Genomic DNA, 15,503 nt, shown 5'->3' with positions numbered 1-15,503 from the left:
GCCAGGCCTCTAGGACTTGTTTCTGAATACTAGGCAGTTAACATTTCGACCTTCCTCTTGTTGTGGTTTGCCAGGAAAAATCTTCAGACACTGACAGTAGAAGCCTCAGATTGAAAGTTAAGTTCCCCAAATTGGGGAAGAAGAAGCCAGAAGAGGAAGACAGGCCTAAATCAGGCCAAGGCATCCAGGGTTTTATTGGTAAGTTTCCCTGACAGACACAGAGATCGTGAAGATGTCCCCCGAGCAGCCTGGGTACCTCCCAAGGGCCTGAAGCTCCCATTAGAAATGCACACGGGGATGGAGGTGATGGAGGAGGTGGCCAGCTGGGAGCCAACCTTAGGTGATCCCAAGTAGTCTCTTGGACAAGGTGTGTGTTAGAAAGTGATAGGGACACTGACAGGAAGAGAACCTTCGAGGCAACTTTGCTGTGTGGTCGTTGTGATAGAAACAGCCGAAGAGAAAAATGAGAACAGGTAGTTACCTTTCTGCTTGACCCATTCCTTTCCTTGGTTGATAAAGTATGGCAAAACAGTCCAACTTAGATCTCTCTCCCAGTCTAATACAGCTACAAGCTTTTGGTCCTGCTCCAAAAGGCAGCACTATTTGAGATGGGTTGGGATTGTCCGTGCTGGGGACCCTACAGGGTTCCATGACCTGTCTAAACATTCTTAAGCCTTATGTGTTATAGATCCCTGGAAATGCAAATTTTCTGTTTCATTATTTAAATTTTGGTTCCACCCCTTCTTCAGAAGCTTGAGAGAGAGAACAGTAGTGGACATGGCGGGGGCGGGGGCGGGGGACGGATGGAAGGCGACAGTTTTGTTTTTGAGGAACTGAGAGTTTGCACAGGTGCCAAGAGAGAATCTCCAGGACCAAACTATGTTTTCTCAGGTTTGGTCCAATGGGTCTGAGTCCCTAAGAATCTGCCAGGTGGGAGACCATGGTGCATGAGAGTCTTTCTGAAGACGCTGAAGCAGTTTCATGGATTATCAGCTTCTGAGAACTCATGCCATTGGTGTTTGGCTCGCATGGTGGCAGGTGGTTTCCTAAGATGGTTCAGAGATGGCATAATAGGAACAAACCAGTCTGTCTCCTAAAGGACTCTGTCTGCTCTCTTTAGGATCCATACATTTGGACATCTGGCAATGTGCTAACCTCAACACTATTTCTAACCTTGCTTTTTTCTCTAAAGGTAATTTGTGGCATCGCAGACATCGCAGAGATGAAGCAAAAGATGATGATCTTCCAACATCATCAGAATCTCAACTATAGTCCTTGAAGGCTAGATGGAAGGAGAACTCACAACATTTAGGATTCTGCTAAAAACTCTTAAAACCTCAATACAGGCAAGACTAAATTATTTCAGAACAAATATGAGCACCACCAAGAAAGATCCTCCAATTCTTTACACTAATATTTTTTCCTGGACTCAATCAGGTCTCCTTAGAGGTTAACATTTTCTCATTGGCCAAAGATTCTTGCTCTGAGTTGTCTTGTTCAGTTCTCCTTCTCTTTGCTCATCTTAAGCAACTACAATATTTAATTGAGATAAGCTTTTCGTGAATGGCCTGGGATCTACAAAGGATTCAAGGGAGTTCACCTTTTCAGGGATTTTGGAATGTTTTTCTCTGACAGAGAAACTATTGATGTTAGAGAATGAATGAAAGATATACTCTCAGGGAGATTAGGAGAGGGGTCAGGACAGCCAGGCTTAGTGGTGTTTCTCCCCCAATCCTTGCCAATTTGCAACTTTTGACTTCAGGAGGTCTTTTCTAGTTGGCTTATTAAGGTGAGAACTAGGTCCTGGGGGCTTGTCCACTTGCCTGTGACCATGTGAAATCTTTTCTTGTGACCACTCTCTCTCTGCAAACCCTTTATATTTTTCCATGTGCGCATGTACGTCTTTGCACACGTCCAGGTGGTGCTCTGGTGGCTGGGTGGGCCCATTGATTGGAACTCACCCCTATGGCAACCATACAAGCTCCCCTCCTACTGCCTTGATCCTAGCCTGCATGCCTCCATGGAGAGTTTGCCTGCATTCTTGCTGGATTTTTTAACTAAATGTTTTGCCGCTGTGCTGCAATATAGCTATGTATAGAGACATATAAAGATATGTATATATATATCTATATATATATAGATATCTCTATATATATATCTATATATTTTTAAGAACTGAAAATACAACTCGACCTCTAAGTGACCCTATAATTTATTGTGCTAACCCAGGAATCCCTCCCCACCCTGATCCCACCCCCTACCCCACCATTACCCCCACACACATAGGCCTCTACCAACTGCCCTAGTTCTTGGTGGAGCTTCAAATCTTTTGGTGCATTTTCAGCGTCTTAGAAGTGGCTGGGGTCTACCTATGGCCCAGCTGATTCTGACGCCCCCTTAAAATTCTGAGCCAGGCTACAGAAAAGGGAACAAAAACACCAATGCCCTAGAGAAGGGGGCTAAGCTGGCATGCTGCCTTTTTTGCTCTGTCCTGGACTCTACATCAGCAACTGCCCCAAACTGTGCTGTCCCCTTCCCCAATAAAGACTATATGGAGCAACCAGGCCTTGAGCTCTGTGACTTAGATGCCTGAGCTAGGGGCTGCCTGACCATCAAGTCGCAGCCTAGGCCCTTCCCCACAAGCTCCATCTTGGCCTGCGTCTTCTGGGTTAAGTCCCCCCAAATCACCTTTGAATCCCCTTTCTTGCTCCTTTCCCTTGAGTACAGGGGGACATCCAGAGTGACAAGAACATGGGCCTGGGAAGAGGGAGGCCAAAAGCTTCTGCTTCTCCCATGGTTCTTCCAAATTTCTCACAAAAATAAACCAGGCCAAAATTGCTCCAAACCCCAATTCACTTTTTTTTTTGAATGCCTGTGCCCAAGTCAGGCAAATCCAATTGAACTCCAGTATTTCTCCAGTGGTTCTCTCTAGTCTGCCTTCTGTCCCCACCCACCCTCAACTGATACCTTTGGGTAAGTGTCCCATCCCACTTAGCAAGAGCAAGCCAGAAAACTGGCCTCTCCCCACTTCTCAGACAAACTTAGCGTGCTCAATTACCTGATTCAGTCCAATGGCTGGTTCATTGAGGTGCACAATCCAGACTCTAAGCACTGGTTCTCAACTCTGGAACTCCACCAGCCTAGCCCACTTCAACCAGCCACCTGTGTTCCACCTCTGCAGGGGTGAGGAGAAAAATACAAACAAGGGGATAGTCCCCAGACGTCTGATTGCTGTGCCAAACAAACAAAAAAAGTCCTAGCTCTACAACTAGAGAAGAAGGCTCATGGAAAAAAAAAAAAAACATTGAGAGAAAAAAAATATTTAAAACTTATTTAAGCATCAGAATATGTTAACTTACTGTACGTATTTCAATGGGGAATATGCTGTTGCTGTGTCTTTGGCTTTCTCTACATTACTCTTTCTTCCCAGGAAGAGCTATTAGATCAAATCAGTGAGGTCACCATGGCAGCCCAGCTTGGCTCCTCCGTGGCTACACACGTTAACAGCTGCGCACACGCTCCCTCACAGAGTTGGGAACCAAGTTGCATTTTTCTCAGAAGAGCCTTTTTTCAAAATGACAAATTTCCAAATGAGCAAATTTAAGGAAACAAAAGGAAGTCCTGGGAGAGGGTAGCTTTTTCTTGGCAATGCCTAAGCAGAGCTGTCTTGTAATTACTTTCATCACTGATGACAGTAAACTATACTCCATCTCTTGTGCTTGCTTTGCTGACTTGCTATACGTCTTTGTACGTTGTAATGCTATTGCTCTGTGGTACCATCGGGATTGCCCTTCACCTACTCTGTCCCCCCACCCTGAGTCAGAATAATAGTACATGAAACCACTGGGATTTGGGGGCTGGAGTCAACTCACAGAGCAGACCTACTAGGGGATAAGGCCCAGGAGCAAGTGTGGGCTTGCCAAATCACTTGGTTACTTCCTAACCTGCTTGGTTAGCAGTTGCTTCCCCATAAGGAAGACAGCGTTCACTGAGTGCCCGTTCTTGCGCGTACTAGCTTGGAAACAAAGCAGGAAGTGGTGATCTCTTTCTCAAGGGAGTTGGCTCAGCCTCTGGAAGCATGAGTTCCTTTCAGGACTTCATGGTGAACTACCTGCCGGAATACAATTTAATTATTCGGGTGGTGGGACCAGACGCACACTGTCCATCTCAATTATGTACAGAGACGCCATCAGGAGCCAACGTTCCGGGGTTTGGTTGCATCTCTGGAGCACTTCCTGAGGGATGGATTGAGTGGGCAATTCCTAGCCAGAAGAACACTGGGGAAGGAGAACACCAGTGGATTTGGAGTGTCATCAACTGCTTTTGGTGTCAGTACCACAGGGGGTCAGCAGCTATCGGTCCCCTCACCAAAAAGGGCCGATGTTGTATCCAAAGGGGCAAGGAGGAAAAAAAAAGGAAGCATTGTCAACTTAACAAATCAGGTTAAAGGTTCATCAGGAGACACAGTTGGGATCAACATCAACTTCCCTCAGGAAACAAATAGAAGAATTTTAGTTTCATAAGTAGAAACTGATACCAAAGCAACCAAACCCATTAGCACCTTTCCATACTGTAAAGGACCTTGATTGGCTTTATGGTTTGTGGAATTGCCTTCGTCTGTTTGCTAATCTTTATTCTATGTTATTTTCTCTGTTTTTTTGGTTTCCTCGGAGGCCCCTGCAAAAAAGCAGCAGGGCCAGGGGCTGGTTGGGGGAGGAAACTGTGGTATTGATGGTGTAACAGAAAAAAAAAAAAAAAGCAGAAAGAAAAGGTCCACAAAGTGTGCCTATTCCTCCTCCCCATGAAATGGAACACCAGTCCTCAAAGTTACTAAGTTTTGCTTCCTAAAGTATTTTAATAAATGGAGAAATGTAATCCACACGGGTGTCTCATCATTGACATTCGCACAGGAGGAGTTGAATGGTGATGGAAATGGAGAGTGGGCGTGGGTGATTATCCAAGGTCCAAACAAGCCACGTGCGTTTAGGGATGGCAGGTTGGGGAGGGCAGCAGGTGCACAAACCACTACTCTCCATCAGGGTGAGCATAACACTAAAACGGCTGCCACAAAAATATTCTAAAACCTAAAACCACTCGGGACAATGCTGTGGGGAAATACTTGCCACTGTACTTGTTCTAGAAGCTGGTTCTCTTGCAGGATCCAGATTCCAATGAAATGAATTAGTTCCGAGAGAGATGAAGTGAGGTAGAAGAGTACAGCCCAGATTACTGAATAGATGCATAAATGCAAAAAGTACCTTGAAAAGCTTTCAACAATACAATATGCTCCCCTAAACCATACATCACATACTCCTCTCCCAGCCAGAAGGGTTCAAATGGGAAGGAGGGTTCTGGCTAGACCTGGGAGTTCCCTTGTGGCCCAGCAGGTTAAGGATCCAGCATTGTCACTGCAGCAGCTCAGGTAGCTGATGTAGCCTAGATTTGATCCCTAGCCTGAGAACTTCCACATGCCATGGATATGGCCAAGAAAAAAAAAGAAAAAAAAAAGACACGTATTTTGGAGTTTCCTGGTGGCTCAGTGGATTAAGGAGCCAGCATTGTCACTGAAGTAGCACGAATTCAATCTGTGGCCCCAGAACGTCTGCATGCTGCTTGTGTGGCCAAAGGGGGGCAAGAAAGAATTTAGTTAAACACAACAGTCAAGCAATTAAAGACTTGGACTAGTCACTCATGTTGGAGCATGGTCATGTGAGAAAAAAAACGTATACATGTATGTGTAACTGGGTCACCATGCTATACAGTAGAAAATGGACAGAACACTGTAAACCAGCTAGAATCAAAAAATTAAAAATCATTATAAAACAGAAAAAAATTTAAAAATATAAAGAAAACCCTTGGTTAGGCCTGGGATCAAAGTGGTTCAATTTCTGCCCTACTAAAAGTGACCCTAGGGGAGCCAGTTATTAGTCACATTTAATGGGGAGGCCACTGAGGTTGTACTCAACCAGAATTCCACAAAAGGCTACACCAGCATGAGAACTTGGGTATTCTAAATCCTTGACTTTCTTGTACTTAAAAACTGCCTCTTAAGAGACAAAACAGTTGTGACCTTCATGGCCACACTTAAGTCTATTCCTGTAAAAACTACATCCTTAGGCTTTATGAGGGAAACAGCCCTGTTGCTGAGGAGCTACCACCAGGGTGGGCCCTGTAATGCCTGTTAAGAGGTTTGGACTACATCCTGTAAGCTAATAAAATACCATCAGAATTGAATTTGTCTCTTTTTTCAATTATCATACGACGAAATCGCTTTTTTGGAGTTCCGTCATGGCTCAGCAGAAACGAATCTGACTAGTATCCATGAGGACGCAGGTTCCATCCCTGGCCTCGCTCAGTGGGTTAAGGATCCAGTGTTGCCATAAGCTGTGGTGTAGGTTGCAGACACGGCTTGGATCCGACATTGTGGCTGTGGTGTAGGCCAGCGGCTACAGCGCCGATTGGACCCCTAGCTTGGGAACCTCCATATGCCGCGGGTGCAATCCTAAAAAGACACAAAAAAAAATCATTTTTTTTCTTTTGGTATATAATTTAGTGAATTTTCATACACATAGGTAGTCATGTAACAACCACCACCATAGGATACAGAAGTTTCCACTATCCCATAAATCTCCTTTGTATCATTCCTTTATAGCCACATCTTAACTTTACTTCTAACCACTGATCTGTTTTCCAGCCCTACAGTTTAGGAAAGAAAGTCATAGACTATGTAATCTTTTGAGACAAGCTTCTTTAACTCAGCATAATGCCTTTCAAATTCTTTCAAGTTGTTATGTGAGTCAACAGTTTGTTCCTTCTTATTGCTAAATAATATTCCATTGTACTGATCTACCAGTTCATTCACCCACTGAAGGAATTTTCGGTTGTTTCCAGTTTGGGGCAATTATGAATAAAGCTGCTATAAACATTTATCTACAGGTTACTCTATCCACTTCTCTAGGATAAATGCCCAGGAGTGTGATTGCTGCATTGTATGGTAAATGCATGTTTAACTTGACAATAAACTTCCAAATTATTTTCCAGAGTGGCTGTACCATTTTGCATCCAAACCAGCCATGCTTGCAAGTTCCACTTGCTCCATATCTTTGCAAGCTCTTGGAACTCAGTTTTCATTTTAGCCATTCTAATGGGTGTTTAGTGGCATCTCACCATAGCATTTCTCTAATGGCTAATGATATTAAATGTTTTTTCATGTGCTTATTTGTCATTCTTAAAACCTCCTGGGTGAGGTGGCTGCTCAAATTCTTTTCTCTTGTAATTGTTTTTCATTTACTCCTTATTGAGTTCTCAGAATTCTTTATAAATCCTGGATTCAAGCTCTTTGTCAGATACATGATTTAAAAATATCTTCTGCTAGTCCACAGTTTGGCTTTTCATTCTCTCAACAATATCTTTCAGAGGAACAGTTTTACATTTTTTTTTTTTGGTCTTTTGTCTTTTGTAGGGCTACACCCGCGGCATATGGAGGTTCCCAGGCTAGGGGTCAAATCGGAGCTACAGCCGCCCTCCTATGCCACAGTCACAATGACTCGGGATCCAAGCCGTGTCTGCAACCTACACCACAGCTCATGGCAACACCAGATCCTTAACCAGTGGAGCAAGGCCAGGGATCAAACCCACGTCCTCATGGATACTAGTCAGGTTCATTAACTGCTGAGCCACAACAGGAACTCCTACATTTTTATCAAAAGAACAATTCATCATTTCTTTCTTCTATGAATTATGCTTTTTTTGTGTGTTATATATAAAACTCTTTCTCCCACTCAGCAGTTCTTGACCAGGGATGACTTTGTCCCCGGGATACAGCTCTGGTTGTCACAACCTGAGGGGCATGGTGCTACTGGTTTCTCACAGTAAAGGCTGGGGATGCTGCTAAATGTCCTACAATGCACAGCAAAGTTTCCACAACAAAGAATTATCAGGTCCAAAAGGTCAATGGTGCTGCTCAGAAAGCCCAATAACCCAGGTCACAAAGATTTTATGTTGACTTCTCAAGGTTGTATAGTTTTGTTTTTAGATCAGTTACTCAGGTTGAATTAATTTTTGTACAATGAATGAGGTTAGGTGAAGGTTCATTCTTTAGCATATGGATGTCCAATTGTTCCAACACCATGAAGTGAAAAAAAAAAAAAAAGACTGCTTTTATCATTTAATTGTTTCTGCACCTTCTGTAAAAATCAAATAGCCATAACTGTGTGGGTCTAAGTTTGGACTCCATTGCATTTTTCTTTCTCTTCCTCAATAACCATGCCATATTCATATTTATAGCTTTTTAGCAAATCTTCAAATTAGAGTGATTCTTCCAACTTTATTCTTTTTCAAAACTGCCTTAGCTATTCTAGTTCATTTGCCCATGAAATTTTAAAATCATTTTGTCTACATCTACCAAAAAAATCCTACTGGGATTTTGAGTGGTATGGAGGTAAAATTACAGATCAATGGAGAAGTGACATCTTTACTCAGTTGACACCTCCATTCCATGAACACCACATTTCTCAGTTTACATGATTTCTTTCATCAGCATTTTCTAGTTTCCACCACAAAGATTTTGTATTACTAGACTTAAACCAAAGCATTTCATTTTGAGGACCTACTATAAATGGCTTTTTAAAGTTTTAATTTCCTTTTACATTGTCCAGGTACAGAAATGTGATTGATTTTGATGTATTGATTTTGTGTTCTATTACCTTGTTAAACAAACATGTTAGTTCTAGGAGGGTTTTTTTTTTCCTTCTTTTTTTAGTAGATTCCATGATTTCCATCAAAACTCAGAGTTCCCGTCGTGGCTCAGGGGTTAACAAACCCAACTAGGATCCATGAGAATGCAGGTTCAATCCCTGGCCTCACTTAGTGGGTTAAGGATCCAGTGTTGCCATGAGCTGTGATATAGGTCTTGGATCTGGCATTGCTGTGGCTATGGCGTATGCTGGCAGCTATAGCTCCGACTTGATCTCTTGCCTGGGAACCTCCATATGCTGTGGGTGCGGCCCTAAAAAGACAAAAGACAAAAACAAACAAACAAAAAAAACACCTCAAGAGAAGAAAAACAGTCTATTAAATTTACCCAAGTTTTTACCACTCCTGTATTCTTCCTTCATTTGTAATGTTCCACTTTCCCTTCTGGTATCATTTCACTTCTATATGAAGAAATTTCTTTAGGAATTCCTTTTCAGTAGGTCTGCTTACTATGAATTCTCTTAGTTGTCCTTCACCCAAAATTGTGTTTTAAATCTTCCTTCATTCCTGAAGGATATTTTTTGGTGGATTCTCTGAGTTAAGAAATCTCTCAACACTTGAAAAATTGTTGCTTCTTTCTGATTTAGAGTTTCTACTGAGAAATCGCCAGTCATTCAAATTGTTATTCCCCTGTACATAATGCATCATTTCTCTCTGAATGCTTTCAAGATTTTTTTCTTAATCTTTATTTTTCAGAGGTGTTCTTATGATGCTGGGTTTCCTATGATCTAATGGGATTCTTTTGGCTTATCTTGGTTGGGACTTTCTCATTGTCTTGAATCTATAGGTTGGCGTCCTTTACCAAACTTGGGAATTTTTCAAGCCATTATTGTGTCAGATTTTTTTTTCAGTGCGGCTGTCTTTCTCCTCTCCTCCTGGGCCTCCAAGGGCATGACTGATAGGCCTTTTATCATTGTCCCATGTGCCCCTAAGTCACTGTTCATTTGTTTCTAATATTTTTTTCTCAGTGGTTCATATTACATAATTTCCATTTATCTACATTAAAGTTTATTAACTCTTTCCTCTAATATCTCAATTCTGCTATTAAGCCCATCCAGTAAGTTTTTTTTTTAATTTCAGTTATTGTATTGTTCAATTCGGAAGTATCCACTTCGTTGCTACTTCTTTATAACTTCAACTTATCTGATTAGACTTTGCATTTTAACATTTGTTCCAAGAGTGTTGGTGCTATTCACTTGAGTTTTTAATAGTAGCTGACTTAAAGTCTTTGTCAGATAATCACAACATCCGCATCCTCTTGTTGTTGATGCTTATTCACTGTCTTTTAACATGCAAGTTGAAGTATTTGTGGTTCTTTGTACGCCTGGTAATCTTGGAGTGTGTCCTGCACATTTTCAATATAGCATTATAAAACTCTAAGTCTTGCTTGAATTACATGGGAAACATATATATTTTTGCTCTAGCAGTCAGTGTGATTAGACTCAGGCGACATGTTCCCACCAGCCTTCTGTTGGTCCAATGTCAGTTCAGTTTTCAAAGCTTTTGCAGTATTATTCAGATCTGTCTGGTGTGTGTGTGTGAGAGAGAGAGAGAGAGAATGGGAGAGAGAGAGAGGGAGGGAGACCAAGTGGTCAGAATGGAATCTAGATGGATGTTTGATGTTTGTCATTTCATTCTTTGGTACGCTAACTGGGATATGATCAAAATAGGCACAGGTTACTAGTGGGTATCCAGGAGCTCATTATTAAAAAAAAAAAAATCACGAGGTCATTTTCCTGAACTCCTTACCTCTCCACATTTACCTCAGTGCTACCCAATTCCTGGGACTTCCAGTCCTCCAGTTGGAGACTGTTCACTTCTGCAACTGGACCACATCTGGGAAACAAGCAGTAGGAAGACAGAGACAAAAAAGCAACAGTGTGTGGCTGGGCGCTCTTGTGGCCCACAGCTCCACCAGACAATTACTAAGGTTTCCCCTCTCCAAGAGTATTGGTTCCCGAAGGCTCTCATGTTGCCACTGTTGCTGCCACTGCATGATTGCCTGGGGGTTGGGATGTGAGAGAAGAGAAATTTCTTAAAATGTTGGATCTCTGCCCCCCTCACTTCTCAAGCAAGAACTAGAGGGCTTCTCCTGGAGTTCTCTGCCTGTACTACAGTACTCACTTCCAGATGTCCAAATACACTAAGTGCAGGTTGGGAAATGAGGTGGGGGGAGTGGGAAACTCACCACTGGTTTGCCAGTTCCTCAAATTCTGGTGTTCATCCATCTCCAGGCAGCTATTTTCTTTTCAGAATCCTCAAAGATCTGTGCCATGAATTCTGTCCAGGTTTTAGATTGTGTTCAGGGACAGACAAAGAGTAGCAAGTACTTAACCATCTTACCTAGTACTGTAATCTAGAATTTTAAATAAATCATTCTGGAGGTTATATGGAAGGTGAATTTTTTTTTTTTTTTTTAGGGCCACACTCGAGGCATATGGAGGTTCCCAGGCTAGGGGTCGAATCCAAGCTGTAGCCACTGGCCGCACCACAGCAATGCCAGATCTGAGCCATGTCTATGACCTATACCATAGCTCACAGCAACACCAGGTCCTTAACCCACTGAGTGAGGCTAGGGATCAAACTTGTATCCTCATGGTTCCTAGTCGGATTCATTTCCGCTGTGCCACAAGAGGAACTCCCTGGAAGGTGAATTTGATGGAAACAAGATTGAAGATAGGTAAACCAGTTAGGAAAGTACTAGAGTAATCTAGGCAATAGAGGAGACCTCAAACCTGGGCCGTGGTAGAAGAGATTATGATAAGAATGCCAACTCAAGAAATATCTGAGATGTAAAATTCACAAGACTTAATAAGTCACCTTCTTACAAGGCCATAATTGAAAGTTATAAGAAAGGAATTGAAAGTGATCAAGACTGATGGCTCCATTAAAAAAATAAACAAAATACTTAGGAATAATAAGTATTATTATAATACTTATAAATAGGTAGTTATGATAGTTATACTTATACATACAATATGTATAAGTTATATAAGTATTATAAGTATGTTATATAAATATTATTACCATATTTATAAGTATTATTACAATACTTATAACAATATACTTGTAGCAATAGAAATATAAAACTTATACTCTAATAACTATAACACATTGTTGAAAAGACTTAAATAAATGGAAAGACATACCATGTTGTAGGGTAAGACATTCCAGTTGGATTCTCTCTTTTTTGTAATGCAAGGATCTGACTTAAGCCTTGATTGCCCAGATAACCACTTTAAAGAGGCACCAGTTCAAAGGTGGCTATCTCAAAAGTCACACTGCTAGCCACTCCCACCCCAGTTCCTACTCCTTTGTTTTAGTGATCTTGATAGACTTTGCTAACTGACCATTTGGGCTGCTTGCTTTTTCTCCTCTCTAGCTTCAAATTCCACTCTTGTATTTTAAATTCACCAATAATGAGTGGGACCCAGAAACCCTAGGTTCCCACCCTCAGCTTCAATAAAAGGAGAACCCCAGGCTTGCTCATTTGCTCACTCTCTCCTGACCCTTGATCCTGCCCCAGGTGTGCTGTGTATTTTCCAGGACCTGTAAACAAAAAACTTTGTCTCTTTCAAATACTGATGGTTATTGCTGAGGGCATCTTGCAATCATAAAAATAACCACAGGGAAGGTCCAGTGAAAACACTGGTTATGAACAGGCTGAAACCAGCACAAAACACATATTCATAGACTAGAAGCTTTAATATGGTTAAGATGGCAATTTTCCCCAAATTAACCAACGAATTCAATGCAATCCCAATTAAAATCTCAACTTTCTTTTCAGAAATCAACTAATGCTGTAATTCACATAGAAATGCAAAGGACCCAGAATATAGTCAAAACAATGTTTTAAGGAGTTCCTATCGTGGCTTGGTGATTAACAGATCCAACTAGGAACCATGAGGATACGGGTTCAATCCCTGGCCTTGCCCAGGGGGTTAAGGGTCTGGCATTGCTGTGAGCTGTGGTGTAGGTCACAGACGCGGCTTGGATCCCGAGTTGCTGTGGCTGTGGTATAGGCTGGAGGTTACAGCTCCAATTAGACCCCTAACCTGGGAACCTCCATATGCCAAGGGAATGACCCTAGAAAAGGCAAAAAGACAGAAAAAGAAAAGAAAAGAAAACAGTATTTTAAAAAGAGAAACAAAGTTGGAGAACTCCCATTTCTTGATTTCAAAACTTACTAAAAAGCTAGAATCATCAAAATATGATACTGGCATAAGGACAGACATACAGGTAAATAGAAGATAACTGAGAGTCCAGAAATAAACTCTCACATTAACAGCCAATTAATCTCCAATGAGGATGCCAAGGTAATTAAGTGGAGAAAGTACAGTTATTTTTAACAAATGGTACTGGGGCAACTGGATATCTGTTACCAAGGTAGATGCCCCAGAATTATATACCCTTGCCCCTTCCTCGAAGGAAACCAAGTGTTCCTATCTAAGTTTCAGGAGGAAGCTGCAAAGAGAAAAACAAGAACTAGGCCCAAGGTGGTGGAAGATCTGACTTCCAGTAGACCTTGAGCTTCACTACACACTCATTGTAATATATTAGCATGCTTAAATGACACAGCCACCAGCACCTCAGGACAGTCAGCAACTGCCAGGACAAGAATCAGAAAAGTCAATACTGGGAGTTCCTGTCGTGGCTCAGTGGTTAACAAATCCAACTAGGAACCATGAGGTTTCAGGTTCTATCCCTGGCCTTGCTCAGTGGGTTAAGAGCTGTGGTGTAGGTCACAGATGCGGCATGGATCCTGAGCCGCTGTGGCTCTGGCATAGGCTGGCAGCTACAGCTCCAATTAGACCCCTAGCCTGGGAACCTCCATATGCCGTGAGTGCGGCCCTAGAATAGACAAAAAAAAAAAAAGAAAAGAAAAGAAAAGAAAAGTCAATACTGGGCTAAAAAGGAGTGTTGCCTCAGTTCTAGTCCAAACCTGTTCTCAGATAAGGCATGAATATTCCTCCCTCTCTTTCTAATTCTCTCACTTTTCCCTCAATCTTACGTATATGGTGTCTCTGCCCAAATTATGTCGAGAAGTTGATTTGCAAACTAAGTTCTCACTTCTCCATTCTCTGGCCATTGAATAAAGCTTGTGCTGTTCCAGTCTGAGCATCAGTTTCCTTATTGGCTATGCAAATCTGATTGGAAAGGAACCTCCCCGGCTGAGACAAGGGACCTTGGCCCAAGCTAAAATCCCAGCACGGGTCCAGCGGATTCATTCAGTAACATATCCACATACAAGAAAATGAAGTTGAACCCTTACAGCACACCATTTATAAGAATTAATTCAAAAAAGATTTAACACCTAAATGTAAGAGCTAAAACTATAAAACTCCAAGAAGAAATAATGGTCATAAATCTTTATGACCCTGAATTTGGCAACAGTTTCTTAGATAAATTATACTTCATCAAAATTAAAAAATTTTATGCTTCAATTAACATAATCAAGAATGTGAAGACAATCCACAGAATCGGGGAAAATATTTGCAAATCATATATATGATGCAGATTATATAAATAATTCTTACCTCTCAATAACAAAGAAATAAATAACCCAGTTAAGAATGGGAAAAGGAGTTCCCGCTGTGGTGCAACAGGATCAACAGCATCTCTGGAGTGGTAGGACATAGGTTTGATCCCCAACTGTTCACAGTGGGTTAAGGATCTGGCATTGCTGCAGCTGTGGTGTAGGTTACAACTGTGGCTCAGATCTGATCCCTGGCCTGGGAACTCCATATGCTGCAGGGAGGCCAAAAAAGAACCAAAAAAAAAAAAAAAAAGAATGGGAAAAGAATTTGAATAGACATTTCTCCAGAGAGGATACACAAATGGTGAATAAGCACAAGAAAAAGATGTTTAACATCATTAGCCATCAAGGAAATATGAATCAAAACCACTATAAGATACCATTTCAGGAGTTCTCATCATGGCACAGCAGAAATGAATCCAACTAGGAACCATGAGGTTGCAGGTTCCATCCCTGTCCTTGCTCAGTGGGTTGGGGATCCGGCATTGCCATGAGCTGTGGTGTAGGTCACAGACACGGCTTGGATCTGGAGTTGCTGTGGTGTAGGCCAGCAGCTGTGGCTCCAGTTCAACCCCTAGCCTGGGAACCTCCATGGACTATAGGTGCGGCCCTAAAAAGACAAAAAAAAAAAAAAAAGATACCACTTCAATGCCCATTAGAATGACTAAAATAAAGACAGATAATAAGAAGTGTTGGAGAGGATGTGGAGAAATTGGAACTCTCATATACTGCTGGTGGTAATGTAAAGTAGCTCATGGTCCAGCAATTCCCCTCCTAAGGATATGCCCAAGAGAAATGAAAACATACGTCCACACAAAAACTTGTACATGAAGGCCCAAAGCAGAATTATAATTCATAATAGCCAAAAAGTGGAAACAATCCAAATTTCCATCAACTGATGACTGGATAACCAGAATGTGATATATCCACACAATGGAATATTTTTCAGCAATACAAGGAAATGAAATACTGATATACGTGACAATATAGATGACCCTTGAAAACATTATGGTAAGCGAAAGAAGCTAAACACAAAAGGTTACATAGTGCAAGATTTAATTTATGTGAAATGTCCAGAACTGGTAAATCTATAGAGACAGAAAGTAAATTGGTGGCTGCCTAGGGTAGGGAGGTGTGAGGATGGGGTGGGATGGGGACTGACTGCAAATGGATATGGGGTTTCTTTTGGGGGTGATGAAAATGTTCCAAAACT

The 15,503-nt window shown here is 41.7% G+C and overlaps 1 protein-coding gene across 1 annotated transcript in view; it reads left to right on the top strand.

The window, feature by feature from the left end:
* The window catches only part of DGKK (diacylglycerol kinase kappa), a 178,971-nt gene extending 174,096 nt beyond the window's left edge, over positions 1 to 4,875 (top strand). Inside the window, exons 27-28 of the mRNA XM_013990902.2 lie at positions 75 to 198; positions 1,193 to 4,875. Coding sequence (XP_013846356.1) covers positions 75 to 198; positions 1,193 to 1,272 — 204 coding nt within the window. The 3' untranslated portion in view covers positions 1,273 to 4,875. The remainder of the gene's footprint in view (positions 1 to 74; positions 199 to 1,192) is intronic.

The sequence above is a fragment of the Sus scrofa genome, chromosome X (assembly GCF_000003025.6).
Source record: "Sus scrofa isolate TJ Tabasco breed Duroc chromosome X, Sscrofa11.1, whole genome shotgun sequence".
Taxonomy (NCBI): Eukaryota; Metazoa; Chordata; class Mammalia; order Artiodactyla; family Suidae; genus Sus; species Sus scrofa.
Note: the sequence above shows the minus strand (reverse complement) of the source record. Positions and strands in the feature narration are given on the sequence as shown.